The following is a 13987-nucleotide window of genomic DNA, read 5'->3' on the forward strand; positions in this document are numbered from 1 at the left end:
GTACATTAAACTGACAATGCACATTATTTGTATTTTTTTTTTCAGTAAAGTGCAAATTATGTTCTGTCTTTAAGAAGGCAAAGGGGTTGTGAGCCCTACTCATGTTAATTTCTCCGCGTTTTGAGTTTGACTCAGTTATTTATTGTAATTTCTGTTTGTTACGGGTTTCATTTATTAATTGATGCCAATTTTTGATAGTTTCACGCTTGGTCGATTATTTGATTCTATTTTTGCACATTTTTAGTTTAATAAATTTCTTTAATTTTCCATGAAAAACTTATTTTGTGTAAAAAGTGTTTTTTTTATTAATTACAAAAAGAACTAATAGTAGTCGCCTTAGCTTTAATGTTTGGTAGTAGTAGTAGTAGAACAATGGTATTAGTAGTAGAGTATTATGAGTAGAAACAGTAGCATTAGGATGCATGTATTTCCTTTTTGTTAGTGGAACATCCCCTGCAAGAGTTAGTTTCAAATTCACATACTAAACTGTTGCTAAGACCGTTACGCCCTTTCGACGACCTGTATACAGGTGATGTGTAGAGATTAAGTTCACCCCCTCCCCCCAAAAAATGAAAATTTCACCTTTATACATTTAGACGAAATTGTAATTAAATAAAAAAAAATGAGTTTTCAACTGAACGTAAGGAGCAACATTAAAGCTTAAACGAGCAGAAATTGATATGAGAGGGTCAGCTTCTCCTCAATACCTCTCTCTGTCCGATAAAGTTCAATTTTTGTTATATTTATTTAAGATTTACTCCTGATTCACGAAGGTCGTTAAATTAGAATAATAAGCTCTTTTGAAAGTTCGAAAAAAAACTTTAGCACAAAGAGCGAGGTATTGAGAAGGTGACCCACCTCACATACGTGATATTCTCTGTTTGTTTCAAGTTTTGATCCTTACTTTCAGTTGAAAAATTGTTTGTTTAAATTTGATTTCTGATCTTTAAAATGAAAAAATTCTGGATAATCCCCCCCTTCATGAAAAACTCAACCATCACCAAAAATTCATCCATGAAGAGATTTTCCAACGTAATCAACTCCCCCGCCCATCTCCACCAGAAAAATACTCCCCTAAAAATGTATGTATGCTTCTCAATAACCAGTACTATATCGAAAATATAACAGGTCAAAAAAGGGACGAAACCTTTTAATTGACAGTGAAACGAATATAAAAATTTTAGCTGGATATTTCAAACACACATACAGTGTCCATCATCAGCAGTAAAACAAAGTTATCTGCAGTATCATATCAAACAGTTCGTGGTAGCGAACTCTAGTAAGGTACTCTAAAACTCAAGTACTCTAAAAAACAGAATTTGAATATCAATAGTTACATCAAAAAAATCGCATTTTTATGCTGATTTTAAATACACAAGTGTCATCAAGTTTAGTCATACCCATCAAAAGTTACGAGCTTGAGAAAATTTGCCTTATTTTAGAAATAGGGGGAAATACCCCCTAAAAGTCATAGGATCTTAACAAAAATCAACTTCAGCGTATCAGAGAACCCTACTGTAGAAGTTTCAAGCTCATATCTACAAAAATGTGGAACTTGTATTTTTTCACAGATCACGGATGCGTGTTTATTTGTTTTTTGTTGTTGTTGTTTGTCCCCAGGGGTGATCGTATCAACCCAGTGGGCCTACAATGTGGCGAGAGGGCTCATTCTAATGGAAATTAAAAGTTCTAGAGCCCTTTTTAAGCGACCGAAAATTGGAGGCTCATAGACCCCTCCTATGCTCATTTTTTACCCAAAGTCATCGAATCAAAATTCTGAGATACTCATTTTTTGTCAGCATTGTCGAAAAACCTAATAATTATGTCTTTCGGGATGACTTATCCCCCACAGACCCCAGGGGAGGGGCTGAAAGTTGCAAACTTTGACCATTGTTTACATATAGTAAGGGTTATTGGGAAGTGGACAGACGTTTTCAGGGGGACTTTTTCGCGTTGAGGGGGGGGGAGACGTGGGTCGGGGGTTGCATGGGAAGATCTTTCCATGGAGGAATTTATCATGAGAGAAGAGAATTTCCATGAAGGGTCTGCAAGATTTTCAAGCATCATTTAAAAAAAAACAATGAGAAAATAAATAAAAAAAATTCCAGCTGGAAGTAAGGAGCAGCATTAAAACCTAAAAAGAACAAAAATTATTACGTAAATAAGGGGGTTCATCTTCTCCACAATACCTCGTTCTTTACGCTAAAGTATTTTTTGTAATTTCAACTATTTATTCTACGGCCTTTGTGATTCAGGGGTCATTCTTAAACAATTGGGACAAAATTCAAGCTTTAGTGTAAAGATTGAGGTATTGACGAGGGGGCAATCCCCCTCATATACATAATAAAAATATACAAATATAGAAGTTCGTTATGTAAGTTAATTCGTAAGTTACATATATTTATTACTAATAAAAAGGTTCATAAAAAAGTAAAACGTTCTAGTTGCCTTTTTAAGTAACCAAAATTTGGAGGGCACCTAGGCCTCCTCCCCACCCCTTTTTTTTCAAAATCGTCCGATCAAAACTATGAGAAAGCCATTTAGCCGAAAAAAGGTTATTCAGTGCCAAATTTCTACAATGCCAAACGCAATCTCCAAGAAAATAACTCCGAACTTAGGAGAAGAATTGATAAACAAAGGCCTTTAGTTCATCCTTCTCAGACTTTCGAGCGCAGAGAGAGTACAGATTCTTTATGTAACGTAAAAATTATTCGATTCAAACTATGTGTGGATGCCTGAGGAAAAACATTAAAATTATTCGATTCCAACGATGTATGGGTGTCTGAAGGAATAAGTTTTTTCCCGAAAAAGCATTTCATGCCAAAATCTAAGCCAGATCTTACTAAAATTAGCCAAGATTTAAGCCAGCGGATAAATTTAAAAAAAATGTTTCACCATCCACCATCAGCATAAACAAGTCTGGGGATAAATAAGCCAATATGGCAACACTGCGAAGAGAGTCAATACTACACTAGTTCACATAACAGTCAGCATTATTGAATCATTGTCTCACTGAAACTGTGTGGGCGCATTCCAACATTTTTTTTTTTCGTGTGCAGGTTTGTGAGAATAATTTCTCTATTTGGATATTTAACATTAGAATATCTCGCGACCCCAGAATTTTACTTTGCGACCCCGTTTGGGGTTGCTACCCAAAGTTCAAAAAGCCTGGTCTAGGGCATAAACATGGTTTCAGCCTTTAAGATGTTGGGACTCTACAAGACCTTAGACCTTAGACCTTAGATCCTCCAGAGCCAGGGGTGGCTCATAGGGCGTCTACGAAACCTCGCCAGACATCTCGGAGCTGAGCTGCAGCCATGACGTCCTCCCACTGTGGTTGAAGAGACAACTCCGCATTTCTCAGGTCTCGGTCGTACTGTCGTCGTAAGGTGTGTCTTGGTCGACCTTTTTTTCGCCTCCCCTCGGGACGCCAATCATATACTGTATTCGGGAGTCGATCCTCTGGCATACGGAGGACGTGGCCAAGGTATGTCCATCTCCTACGTTTCAGAAGGTCAGTAACTAATGGCTGACCGGTTCGCCGGCGAACTTCTATGTTGGGGACCTTTTCCTGCCACGATATGTTCAGGATTCTCCTAAGGCACATGTTTTCAAAGGCTAGGACACGTTTCTCTAGCTGGGTGTTTAGGTTCCAGCATTCACTAGCATAGAGGAGGATGGACATCACATTGCTATTCAGGAGGCGGAGCTTCAAGCGCATAGAGTATTTACTACTGCGCCAGCCTGGTTTCAACTTGCTAAAAGCCGATGTCGCTTGTCCAATTTTCCTCTTGATTTCGTTGGCTATTTCACCATCGTATTCGATCCAACTCCCAAGATATTTAAATTCCTTGACCTGCTCAATAGTTTTATTTTTGCATTTTAATATGAGTGGGGAGTCAGATGTGGCCATACTCTTTGTTTTACTGACATTTACTGCAAGTCCCATTTTCTCGGCCTTTTCGTCTATGGCGTCGAGTAGCAGCTGCAGTCGTAGTTTCGCTTCTTCAAGAAGAACAACGTCATCTGCGAAGTCCAAATCGGAGATCAGTCGGCTGCTAATCTTCACTCCAATGCCTGAAGACTGCCGTAGAATATAGTCCATTACAATGACAAACAGAAACGGGGATAGGACACACCCTTGTTTGACGCCAGACATTATCTTGAAGAAACGCGTGTCCCCATTTTCTGTGCGTACACAGCATTCACTATCCTCATATAGTGCGATTATCATTTTGACTAGTTTATCAGGTACTCCGTAATATTTCAAAATCTTCCATAAAGTGTCTCGGTCAACAGAATCGAACGCCTTTTCAAAATCAATGAAGAGCAGGTACAGCTTTTTGTTCCATTCTCTGGACTCTTCCACCATCAGTCTAAGAATGAAAATAAGATCAGAGCAAGACCTACCAGGTCGGAACCCATGTTGCTCTTCCCTGAGATGTGAGTCCAGGGCTGCTCTTAGGCGTTGTAGTATTACTGAGGCTAGTATTTTACTAGGCACAGACGTCAAATTGATGCCCCTCCAATTGTCACAAATTTGTGCATCGCCTTTCTTGAAGAGTTTGACCAGTATACCTCTGGTCCAATCTTTTGGGACTTTTTCGTTGTTCCAAATGGCCACTAGAAGAGCAGTCCATACGAACATGCAGGCTCGAAGGGACGCTTTCAGCATCTCTGCCGTGATCCCATCGACTCCAGGTGCACGTCCATTTTTCAGCTTTTTCACAGCTGTCGTCACTTCTACCGTGCTGGGTGGGTCAGCACTTACGTCAATTTGTAAAAATGGCGTATCCGGTATTGTTTCTGGATCATCAGGTCTGGGCCTATTTAAGACTTTCTCGAAATGTGAGGCCCATCTCTCGTCAGCTTTCTGTGGATCCGAAATAATGTCTCCATTTTCATCTTTTACAAGGGATGTACAATTTGTTTTCTTTCCAACTATCTCGTTTGTTAGTCGACAAACCATTTTTGAGTCTCCTTTCTTTGCAGCTTCTTCTGCAAAGGCTGCTTTTCTCTCAATGGCAATTCTTTTGTCTTTCCTGGCACTTCTTTTCACTGCTTTATCCTCTTCTTTGTAGCAGAGTTGTAATTGGGCTTTTTGCTCTGGGCTTGATGTATTCAGGATAAGCGTTCGGGTCTCCTTGCGTTTACTGATGTATTTCCAGGTGTCATCCGATATCTATTCTTCTTTCTTTCTTTTCTTGAAGCCAAGGTTGGCCTTCGCAACGTCATGGTACACACTCTTGACTGAGGTCCATGTATTCTCAACATCAAAGTCATTGGTTTCGTCGAGCAGATTTAACGCTTCAAATCTGTTATGTAGAGATATGCAGAAGTTTTTGCGGATGTCAGGATCTTTCAGCTTATCGGTGTCAAATTGTTTATGTGTTGCAGTGTTAGTTTTCCGCTTCTGAGCTTTCAGTTTGATTCTTACTTCGGCTATCATCAGGATGTGATCTGTATTAACATCCGCTCCTCGAAAACCCCTCACGTCACATAGGCTACTTCTCCAACGTCTTGACATGAGGAAATGGTCGATTTGATTCTTCGTTCGGCCGTCGGGGGACACCCATGTGTACTTGTGAATCGTTTTATGGTCGAACATACTACCACCTATTATCAAATCGTTGCTTAGTGCATAATCGATTAGCAGTGTGCCATTCTCATTTATCTCTCCCATGCCATGTGGGCCCAGAACTTCAGGGCAGTACTGGCGGTCTGCACCAACTTTAGCATTTAGATCGCCAACCACGCAGAGTACATCATGCCTGGGAACGTCTTTGGTGACCGAGTGTAGCATGTTATAGAAAGCATCTTTCTCCTCTTCATCAGCTTCGTTTGTTGGAGCGTAGCATGCGATGATGGTCATTTTTGTGTGATTTGATACGAAGCGAGCTGTCATTATACGTTCGTTAACTGGGTTCCAGTTTGTCATTGCTTTGTGTGCAAGTGGCGACATCAGAAGTCCTACACCAGCGCGGTGGACGGAAGGGTGACCACTATATGCCATGACATATCCATCACTGAACTTCTCTAATCCATTTCCAGTCCACCTTATTTCACTGAGAACGAGTATATCGATGAGGTATTGTCTCATCTCTTTAAGAACTTGCTCTGTCTTGGATAACTGGTTCATCGTTCTCACGTTCCAAAAACCCATCTTTAGATTCTGTTTCGCAGTCAAAAATCGGTTCCGGGGGCATGCAGGGGTCGTTATCTGGGGAGGTTATGTATCCGAGGCTGTTGTAGACGTTTCAGTTGCAGTTGTTTTTCCCCTGAAGGTTGCCCCTCAAGGTCCCGGGTGTGGGTTGCAAGCCCACAGCCCAACCCTCCTCATTTGCGGACTTGGGACCGTCATGCTCCCCCGACCTCTGTGAGGCAAGGATCCTTACAAGAGTCTTTGTAAAATTCAACCATGCCTTTCGCTAGACCAATTGAATAAAAAAAAAAGAAGAAAAATCATCAACAATAAGTCTGCGACAAATTTTTCATGAATGAAAAGTGAACCAATTGGCCCTTCAAGCAATTTTCTTTTCTATGACTTCCATTACTGTTTTTCATTGCTTTTCCTTTTGAAATATTACCTCGTCATTAGAATTTAGCTGATAAACAAACTAAATATTTAGCCGACTTAATATTTCAAAACCAAAATGACACATAAACTAAATTCTGATTGGTTACTTATATACGTGTTACTTATATACGTGAATATCCGCAAATTGGTGAATGTCCGAAATACATTTTTTTCCTCATTGGATTTAGTCGGCGTTGCCAGTCGACTTTTCAATTTAATGCAAGGTTTGATGATGACAGGTTAGATTAGAATAAATAAGATAGGTTGCTGATATATATGTTATCGTGAATGTCCGCAAATCGGTGAATGTCGACATTCACTGCTGAATGTCCGAAATAATTTTTTTCCTCATTGGATTTAGTTAGCGTTGCCAGTCGACTTTTCAATTTAATGCATGGCTTGATGATGACAGGTTAGATTAGAATAAATAAGATTCGGTTAGGTTAGGTTAGGTTGCGTTAGGTTAGGTTTTTAACCCATTTTTAATATTTAATAGGTTTTTAATATTTGGAACCAAATTTAACCAAATCCAAACTAACATAATCTAACATTAACTTTAATGAGGAAAAAGCATATTTCGGACATTCACCCTTTGAAAAGTTAAGTTTTTTTCAAAAAGCATTTCATGCCAAAAAAAATCCAGATCGCAATATAATTAGCCAAGATTTAAACCACCGGATAAACTTAAAAAATATATCACCATTCACGACCAGAATATAACAGTCTGGGGAGAAATAAGCCAATATGGCAACACTGCAAAGAGAGTCAATACTACACTAGTTCACATTACAGTCAGCGTTATGGAATCTTTGTCTCACTGAACCCGCGTGCGCGCATTCCAACCTTTTTTGTGTGTGTGGAGGTTTGTGAGATAACTTTAGATATTTAACATTAAAATCTTTAACAACTCCAGAACTTTGCTACGCAACCCCATTTGGGGTTGGGACCCATAGTTTATGAAGGCCTAGTCTAGGGCATAAATATAGTTTCAGCCTTTGAGATGTTGGGACTATATAAGAGGTCTTCTTATTTAAATTGAACCACGCCTTTCCCTAGACCGATTGAATAAAAAAAGAAAAATCATCAAAAATAAATCTGCCACAAATTTTTCATGGCTCAAAAGTGAACCAATTGGCACGGCAAACTATTTTCTTTTTTATGACTTCCATTACCGTTTTTCATTTTTTTTTTTTTTTTAATATTACCTTATCATTAAAATTTAGCTGATATACAAACTATATATTTAGCAGATTCAATAGTCCAAAACCATAATGACATCTAAACGATATTTTGATTGGGTGTTTATATATATGATACCGTGAATGTCCGCAAATGGTGAATGTCGACATTCACCGGTGAATGTCCGAAATACGCTTTTTCCTCAAAAAAAATTAGTCAGCGTTGCCAGTCAACTTTTCAATTTAATGCAAGGTTTGATGATGATAGGTTGGATTAGAATTGATTAGATTTGGTTAGGTGAGTTTAGGTTGGGTTAGCTTAGGTTAGATTTTTAACCCATTTCTGGTATTTAGAGCCAAATTTAACCTAAATTAACTAGATGGCTGTTTAGAGATTGCATAGTGTTCCGTCTGTTTTTTTTTTTTCTTCTTTGCGTATTTCTTTGATTGTGAATGAATAGTTATCCTTTATTTGTTGTAGTTTTGCTGCTGAACAGAGACATTTTAGGTCCCTAAATTGAGCAGCATATTATTGATTGTAAGTGCAATTTTGGTAATCTGTTTTTAATGAAATAAACGCATACCCGCCTACCTATCAGTTAATGTAAGTCTCAAAGCGTAACCTAACAGTACCTTTTACCATAACAATTTGCATAAGACTAAAAAAGCTGACTCGTAAAGCTAATTGAATACAAGCAGAGAAAACAGAAATCCGAACGCTCACCGGTGAATGTCGACATTAACCAGATTTCTGACATTCATGACAACCAGTGAATATCCGCAAATTGGTTAACGTCGACATTCACCAGTGAATGTCCGAAATGCCTTTTTTCCCATGGATTTAGTCAGTGTTGCCAGTCAGTTTTTTAACTTAATGCAAGGTTTGATGATGACACATTAGGTTACATTAGAATAGGTTTGGTTAGACGAGGTTAGGTTGGTTTAGGTTAGCTTAAGTTAGGTTTTTATCCCAATTCTGATATTTAGAACCAAATTTAACTTAAACTAACCTTACCTAATCTAACCTAACTTTAACTTTTACCACCATAGGTTGCATAAGACTGAAAAAGCTGACTCGCAAAGCTAATTGAATCGAAGCAGAGAAAAAGGAATTTCTAAATTCACCGCTGACTATCGACATTAAGTAGATTTTAGACCGTAATCATATTTTCGTACAATTTAACGCTGTCTCGGAAAGCCGTGCAGAGGTAAACTTGAAATGCATAACATCAAGCACTTCCTTATTTTCGTATTCAACATGAAATCCTTCTGTAGGCCTAGGAATAGGAGAAATAATTAATACTAACCAAGCCAACAGCATCCTAAGTGAATACTGACTGCTTTCAATAGGCGATCTATTTTTCGCGCTTGGTGTACTCAGTCCAATGATTTTTTCTAAATAATTGTCTTGGAATAAGGCATTTTCAAAATTTAATGTCGTATCCGCTGGACGCTTGGTATTCGCAAATAAGGTAAAATAATGAATCGTCAGAGGTTCACAGTCATGCATCTTTAAAAACGTTTCAATTTCCTCAGTAACACGTTCATTTTGAGTTCTTTTGTTCTTTTGTTTCGACAGTATTTTTTGTATAATTTCTTGATCCTGCTCAGATGGATTGGTATACAATTTCAAAGCTTTCACTTCTAGAACAATCACTGATGACTTTGTTACTAGCAAAAAATCACCCAATTCTTCATTTTTATTAACAGGTTTAAGGCTATAAAAGATACGAATTGGGAGGTTTGATTTTATGATTTCCTCATATACTTTATACTCTGCATTAAATCCACGCTCTCCCTGGTCTCCAATTTTTCCAATCACTTTTGGAAATGTATAGAGACTTTCAATATCAAAGGGACTTGTTGTCCCAACATAGTCCAACAAAACTAGTTCAGCTTCACGTAGAAACGGCCTGGGTGTACATTGTCCTGGAAGTAGCACTTTTTCACAGCATAAACACTCTTTTAAAGGAACGTTAGGGTTCATATTTATAGCTTAGACCAAGTATTTCTCGGAATATATAACTCACAGTGAAATGTCCTGTTTTCGCTTCAATTCTTAAACAAGTTGGAAAATCAATCTTGTCTCAGCATATTTGAAATCCTTTTTTTTCTTTTGTGTAAAGTATGTGTAACTGAAAAGAAACATCTTCTTATGATAAGGACTACAAATCAACAATAAGGACTGTACAATAACAATAACAACATAACAATAACAATGTACAATAACAATAACAACAGTCAATAAGGACTGTAAATAAGATAGTGCTCTACAAAACAGTGTAGGCTACGTGAAAAAAAATCACAGAAAAATAGCCCAATAAAAAGTAAATCACAAGTAGCACAACAGAGCTGCCTAAGTAAAGAGCGATGGGAGCAAAATGTATTTATATTATTGTTTATTTTATTTTTTTTACTAAGGTACTTAGTAATAGATTTCCCGCTAAACTTTTACTAAGGTACTTTGTATAAAAGGAGTTGTCTTAGAAACTTCGAAATGAATCTGAATGGAAGTAAAAGGTTCTAATAGGCTTTTTCAGAGTGAAAAGTGATTGGAAGGCAACATGGGCCCCCTCGCACGGCCAGGGTCTCTCCTAACATATCCAGCCTCTGAATTTGCATTCTACAGAAACTCCCATGTGCAATATTTCCAAATCATCTGAGATGGGTAAAGTATTGCAGCAATGCAAACTTATTATTTGGGATGAGTGCACAATGGCACACAAAAAATCGCTCGAGGCTCTGGATCAATGCTTGAAAGATTTGCGAGGGAAGTCGAAACCCTTTGGCAGCACATTAATATTGCTTGTGGGAGATTTCAGGCAAACATTACCTATAATACCTAGATCAACTCCTGCAGACGAAATGAATGCTTGCCTGAAAAATTCTAATTTATGGGCATACGTAAAAACATTAAAATTAACTACAAATATGCGTGTCCGATTGCAAAACGATGACTCTGGTCAAACATTTTCAGATCAATTGCTGGCAATTGGAAGCGGAAAGCTCCCAGTAGACTCAATTTCAGGACGTATACAACTACCTGCTGATTTCTGTAATTTAGTGACGTCCAAAAATGAATTGATTGAAAAAGTATTTCCGAATATTCTAAAAAATTATAAAAATAATAAATGGCTAAGTGAAAGAGCGATTCTCGCACCCAAAAATATAGACGTCCACGAAATCAACAATATTGTTTTGACCAAGATTCGAGACCAGGCAGTCCTTTACAAGTCAGTCGACATAGTTTTGGAACCAAATGAAGCGGTTAATTATCCATCTGAATTTTTAAATTCCGTGGATCTTTCAGGGTTTCCACCACACGTGCTACAACTAAAAATAGGCCTACCAATAATACTTTTAAGAAATATCAACCCACCAAAGCTTTGCAATGGCACGCGACTTGCCGTAAAAAAACAATGGAAAACCTAATAGAGGCCACAATCTTGACAGGGCCTTTTGAGGGTGAGGCTGTTCTTATTCCTCGCATTCCCATGATTCCAACGGATCTGCCTTTTCAATTTAAAAGATTGCAATTCCCAATTCGATTGGCATTTGCAATCACCATTAACAAAGCTCAAGGTCAATCATTAGAAAAATGTGGTATAGATCTTAATACTGATTGTTTTTCCCATGGACAATTGTACGTTGCATGTTCGAGGGTCGGTAAACCTGACAATCTATTTATATGCAGCGACAATTGGACAGCGAAGAATGTTGTATATTCGCAAGTTTTACGCAGTTAATTTGTATTTTATCTATCTATCTATCTATCTATATAAAAACGAGTTGTGTGTATGCATGTTTGTTTGTTTGTAAAAAGAGCGTTTGCATATGACGTCATTATTAGAACATACGGCTTTGTATATGCACAGACAATGGGAAAGCCAAGAATGTTGTATAATCGCAATTTTTACGTAGTTTGAAACACATATATAAATCTATCTATATTCACAGGTGGGACCTGTGACTTAACGACTTACGCGCGCGGGGGGGCTTGGGGGGCGCGAAGCGCCCCACCAGCTAGGTGTTGGGGTGGCACGAAGCGCCACCCCAACAGCTAGTATATATATATATATATATATATATATATATATATATATATATATATATATATATATGCGCCATATTAGTTACGCGCCATTGGAGTTGTGTCCCTGTGTCCCACCTGTGAATATGGATAAATATATATGTTTTTAACTACGTAAAACTTGCGATTATACAACATTCTTCACTGTCCCATTGTCTGTGCATATAAATAGATTGTCAGGTTTACCGACTCTTGAACATGCAACATATAATTGTCCACGGGAAAAACAATCCGTATTCACATCTATACCGCATTTTTCTAATGATTGTCCATGTCGTCAGTTATGTATCCCCCCTGTGCCCCCCCGGCGTCCCCGTTGTAGTTATGTCCCTGTGTCCCAGTCGTCATTTATATTCCCTGTGTCCCGGTCGTCATTTGTGTCCCGGTCTGTAATTTCTCTTTGAGTGTAACAGTCGTCATTTATATTCCGTGTCCCGGTCGTCATTTTCTCTTTGAGACACAAGCCTGTTTTCACGTTGTTTTTTTGATTCCTCGGCACGCTTTCGCTTCTTACTTTCTCTATTAGCCGCAAGCCTTTTGGCATTAACTCTTTGAGCAGCTTTCTCGGCTGTTTCTTCTGCCATTGTAGGATTTATACTAAAATTTCTCTTTGAATTAACTGTTTAAGCAGCTTCCTCGGCTGTTTCTTCCGCCATTGTAGGATTTATGCTGAAATTTCTCTTCCAATCGCCCCCTTATATACTTATAATGACGTCATATACAAAGCCTTATATACTTATAAATAAATAAGTTGTATGTATGTTTGACGACTGACGTCATTATAAGGATTTAGCATTATGACGTCATGTATGTGTTTTGTATGTTTGTATATGATGTTATTATAAGTTGACGTCATTATGACTCTATAAGGCTTTGTATATGAAGTCATTATAAGTATATAAGGGGGCGATTCAAAGAGAATATTTAGTATAAATCCTACAATGGCAGAAGAAACAGCCGAGGCATCAAATCGTGCGAGAAATTTTAGTATAAATCCTACAATAGCAGATGAAACAACCGAGGAAGAGGGTCAAAGAGATAATGCCAAAAGGCTTGCGGTTAAAAGGGAAAGTCGATGTATATATTTTGTATGTGTGTATAAGACGTCATTATAAGTATATAAGGCTTTGTATATGACGTCATTACAAGTATATAAGGGTTGCGATTAAAAGATAATATTTAGTATAAATCCTACAATGGCAGAAGAAACAGTCGAGGACTCAAATCGTGCGAGAAATTTTAGTATAATTCCTACAATGGCAGAAGAAACAGCCGAGGAAGCTGCTCAAAGAGTTAATGCCAAAAGGCTTGCGGCTAAAAGAGAAAGTAACAAAAGAAAGCGTGCCGAGGAATCACAAGAACAACGTGAAAACAGACTTGCGGCTCAAAGAGAAATTACCAAAAAATCGTACCGAGGAATCACAAGAACAACGTGAAAACAGGCTCACGGGTCAGAAGAGATAATGCTAAAAGAAAGCGTGCCGAGGAATCACATAAAAACAACGTGAAAACAGGCTTGAGGTTCAAAGAGATAATGCCAACAGAAAGCGAGCCGAAGAATCACAAGAGCAACGTGAAAATTATCGCCTGGCATTCAGGTACAGCCCAGTCGATGATTATAGTCGATGATTGAGTAGATGTGTTCAAATCGGGACTATGTCTAAAATTTGTCCCAATAGCAAGGCCTTGAAATCTAATGGTGAAACAATGAGAACGTGTTGCATCTCAGGAAAAGTTAAACTTCCTCAACTGGCTGCACCACCAGAGACATTGAAGACTTTCAAACAGTTCGTGGTAACGAACTGTAGTAAGGAGCGACCCGGCTCAATAGTAACCAAAACTCTAAAAAATGGAATTTTGATACCAATAGCTACATCAAAAGAATCGCATTTTAATGCTGGTTTTAAATATACAAGTTTCATCAAGTTTAGTCTTACCCATCAAAAGTTACGAACCTGAGAAAATTTACGTTATTTTAGAAAATAGGGGGTAACGCCCCCTAAAAGTCATAGAATCTTAACGAAAATCACACCACCAGATTCAGCGTATCAGAGAACCCTACTGTAGAAGTTTTGAGCTCCTATCTACAAAAATGTGGAAATTTGCATTTTTTACCAGAAGGCAGATCACGGATGCGTGTTT

At 38.1% G+C, this 13987-nt stretch overlaps 1 protein-coding gene across 6 annotated transcripts in view; it reads right to left on the minus strand.

Annotated features, from left to right (window-relative positions):
- LOC136037715 (uncharacterized) overlaps nt 1-13987 on the minus strand; it is an 88572-nt gene that overhangs the window by 55896 nt on the left and 18689 nt on the right. For 5 of the 6 annotated variants that reach the window (XM_065720479.1, XM_065720476.1, XM_065720478.1 and 2 more), the window contains exon 2: nt 9063-9890. The exons of the other annotated variant lie outside the window; for it this stretch is intronic. Coding sequence is in view for 1 of the 5 variants with exons in the window: in XM_065720481.1 (XP_065576553.1) it covers nt 9063-9742 (680 nt within the window). In the remaining 4 variants the exon portion in view is untranslated. The remainder of the gene's footprint in view (nt 1-9062; nt 9891-13987) is intronic. 6 annotated transcript variants of the gene reach the window in all.

This window comes from Artemia franciscana, chromosome 17 (genome assembly GCF_032884065.1).
Source record: "Artemia franciscana chromosome 17, ASM3288406v1, whole genome shotgun sequence".
NCBI lineage: Eukaryota > Metazoa > Arthropoda > Branchiopoda > Anostraca > Artemiidae > Artemia > Artemia franciscana.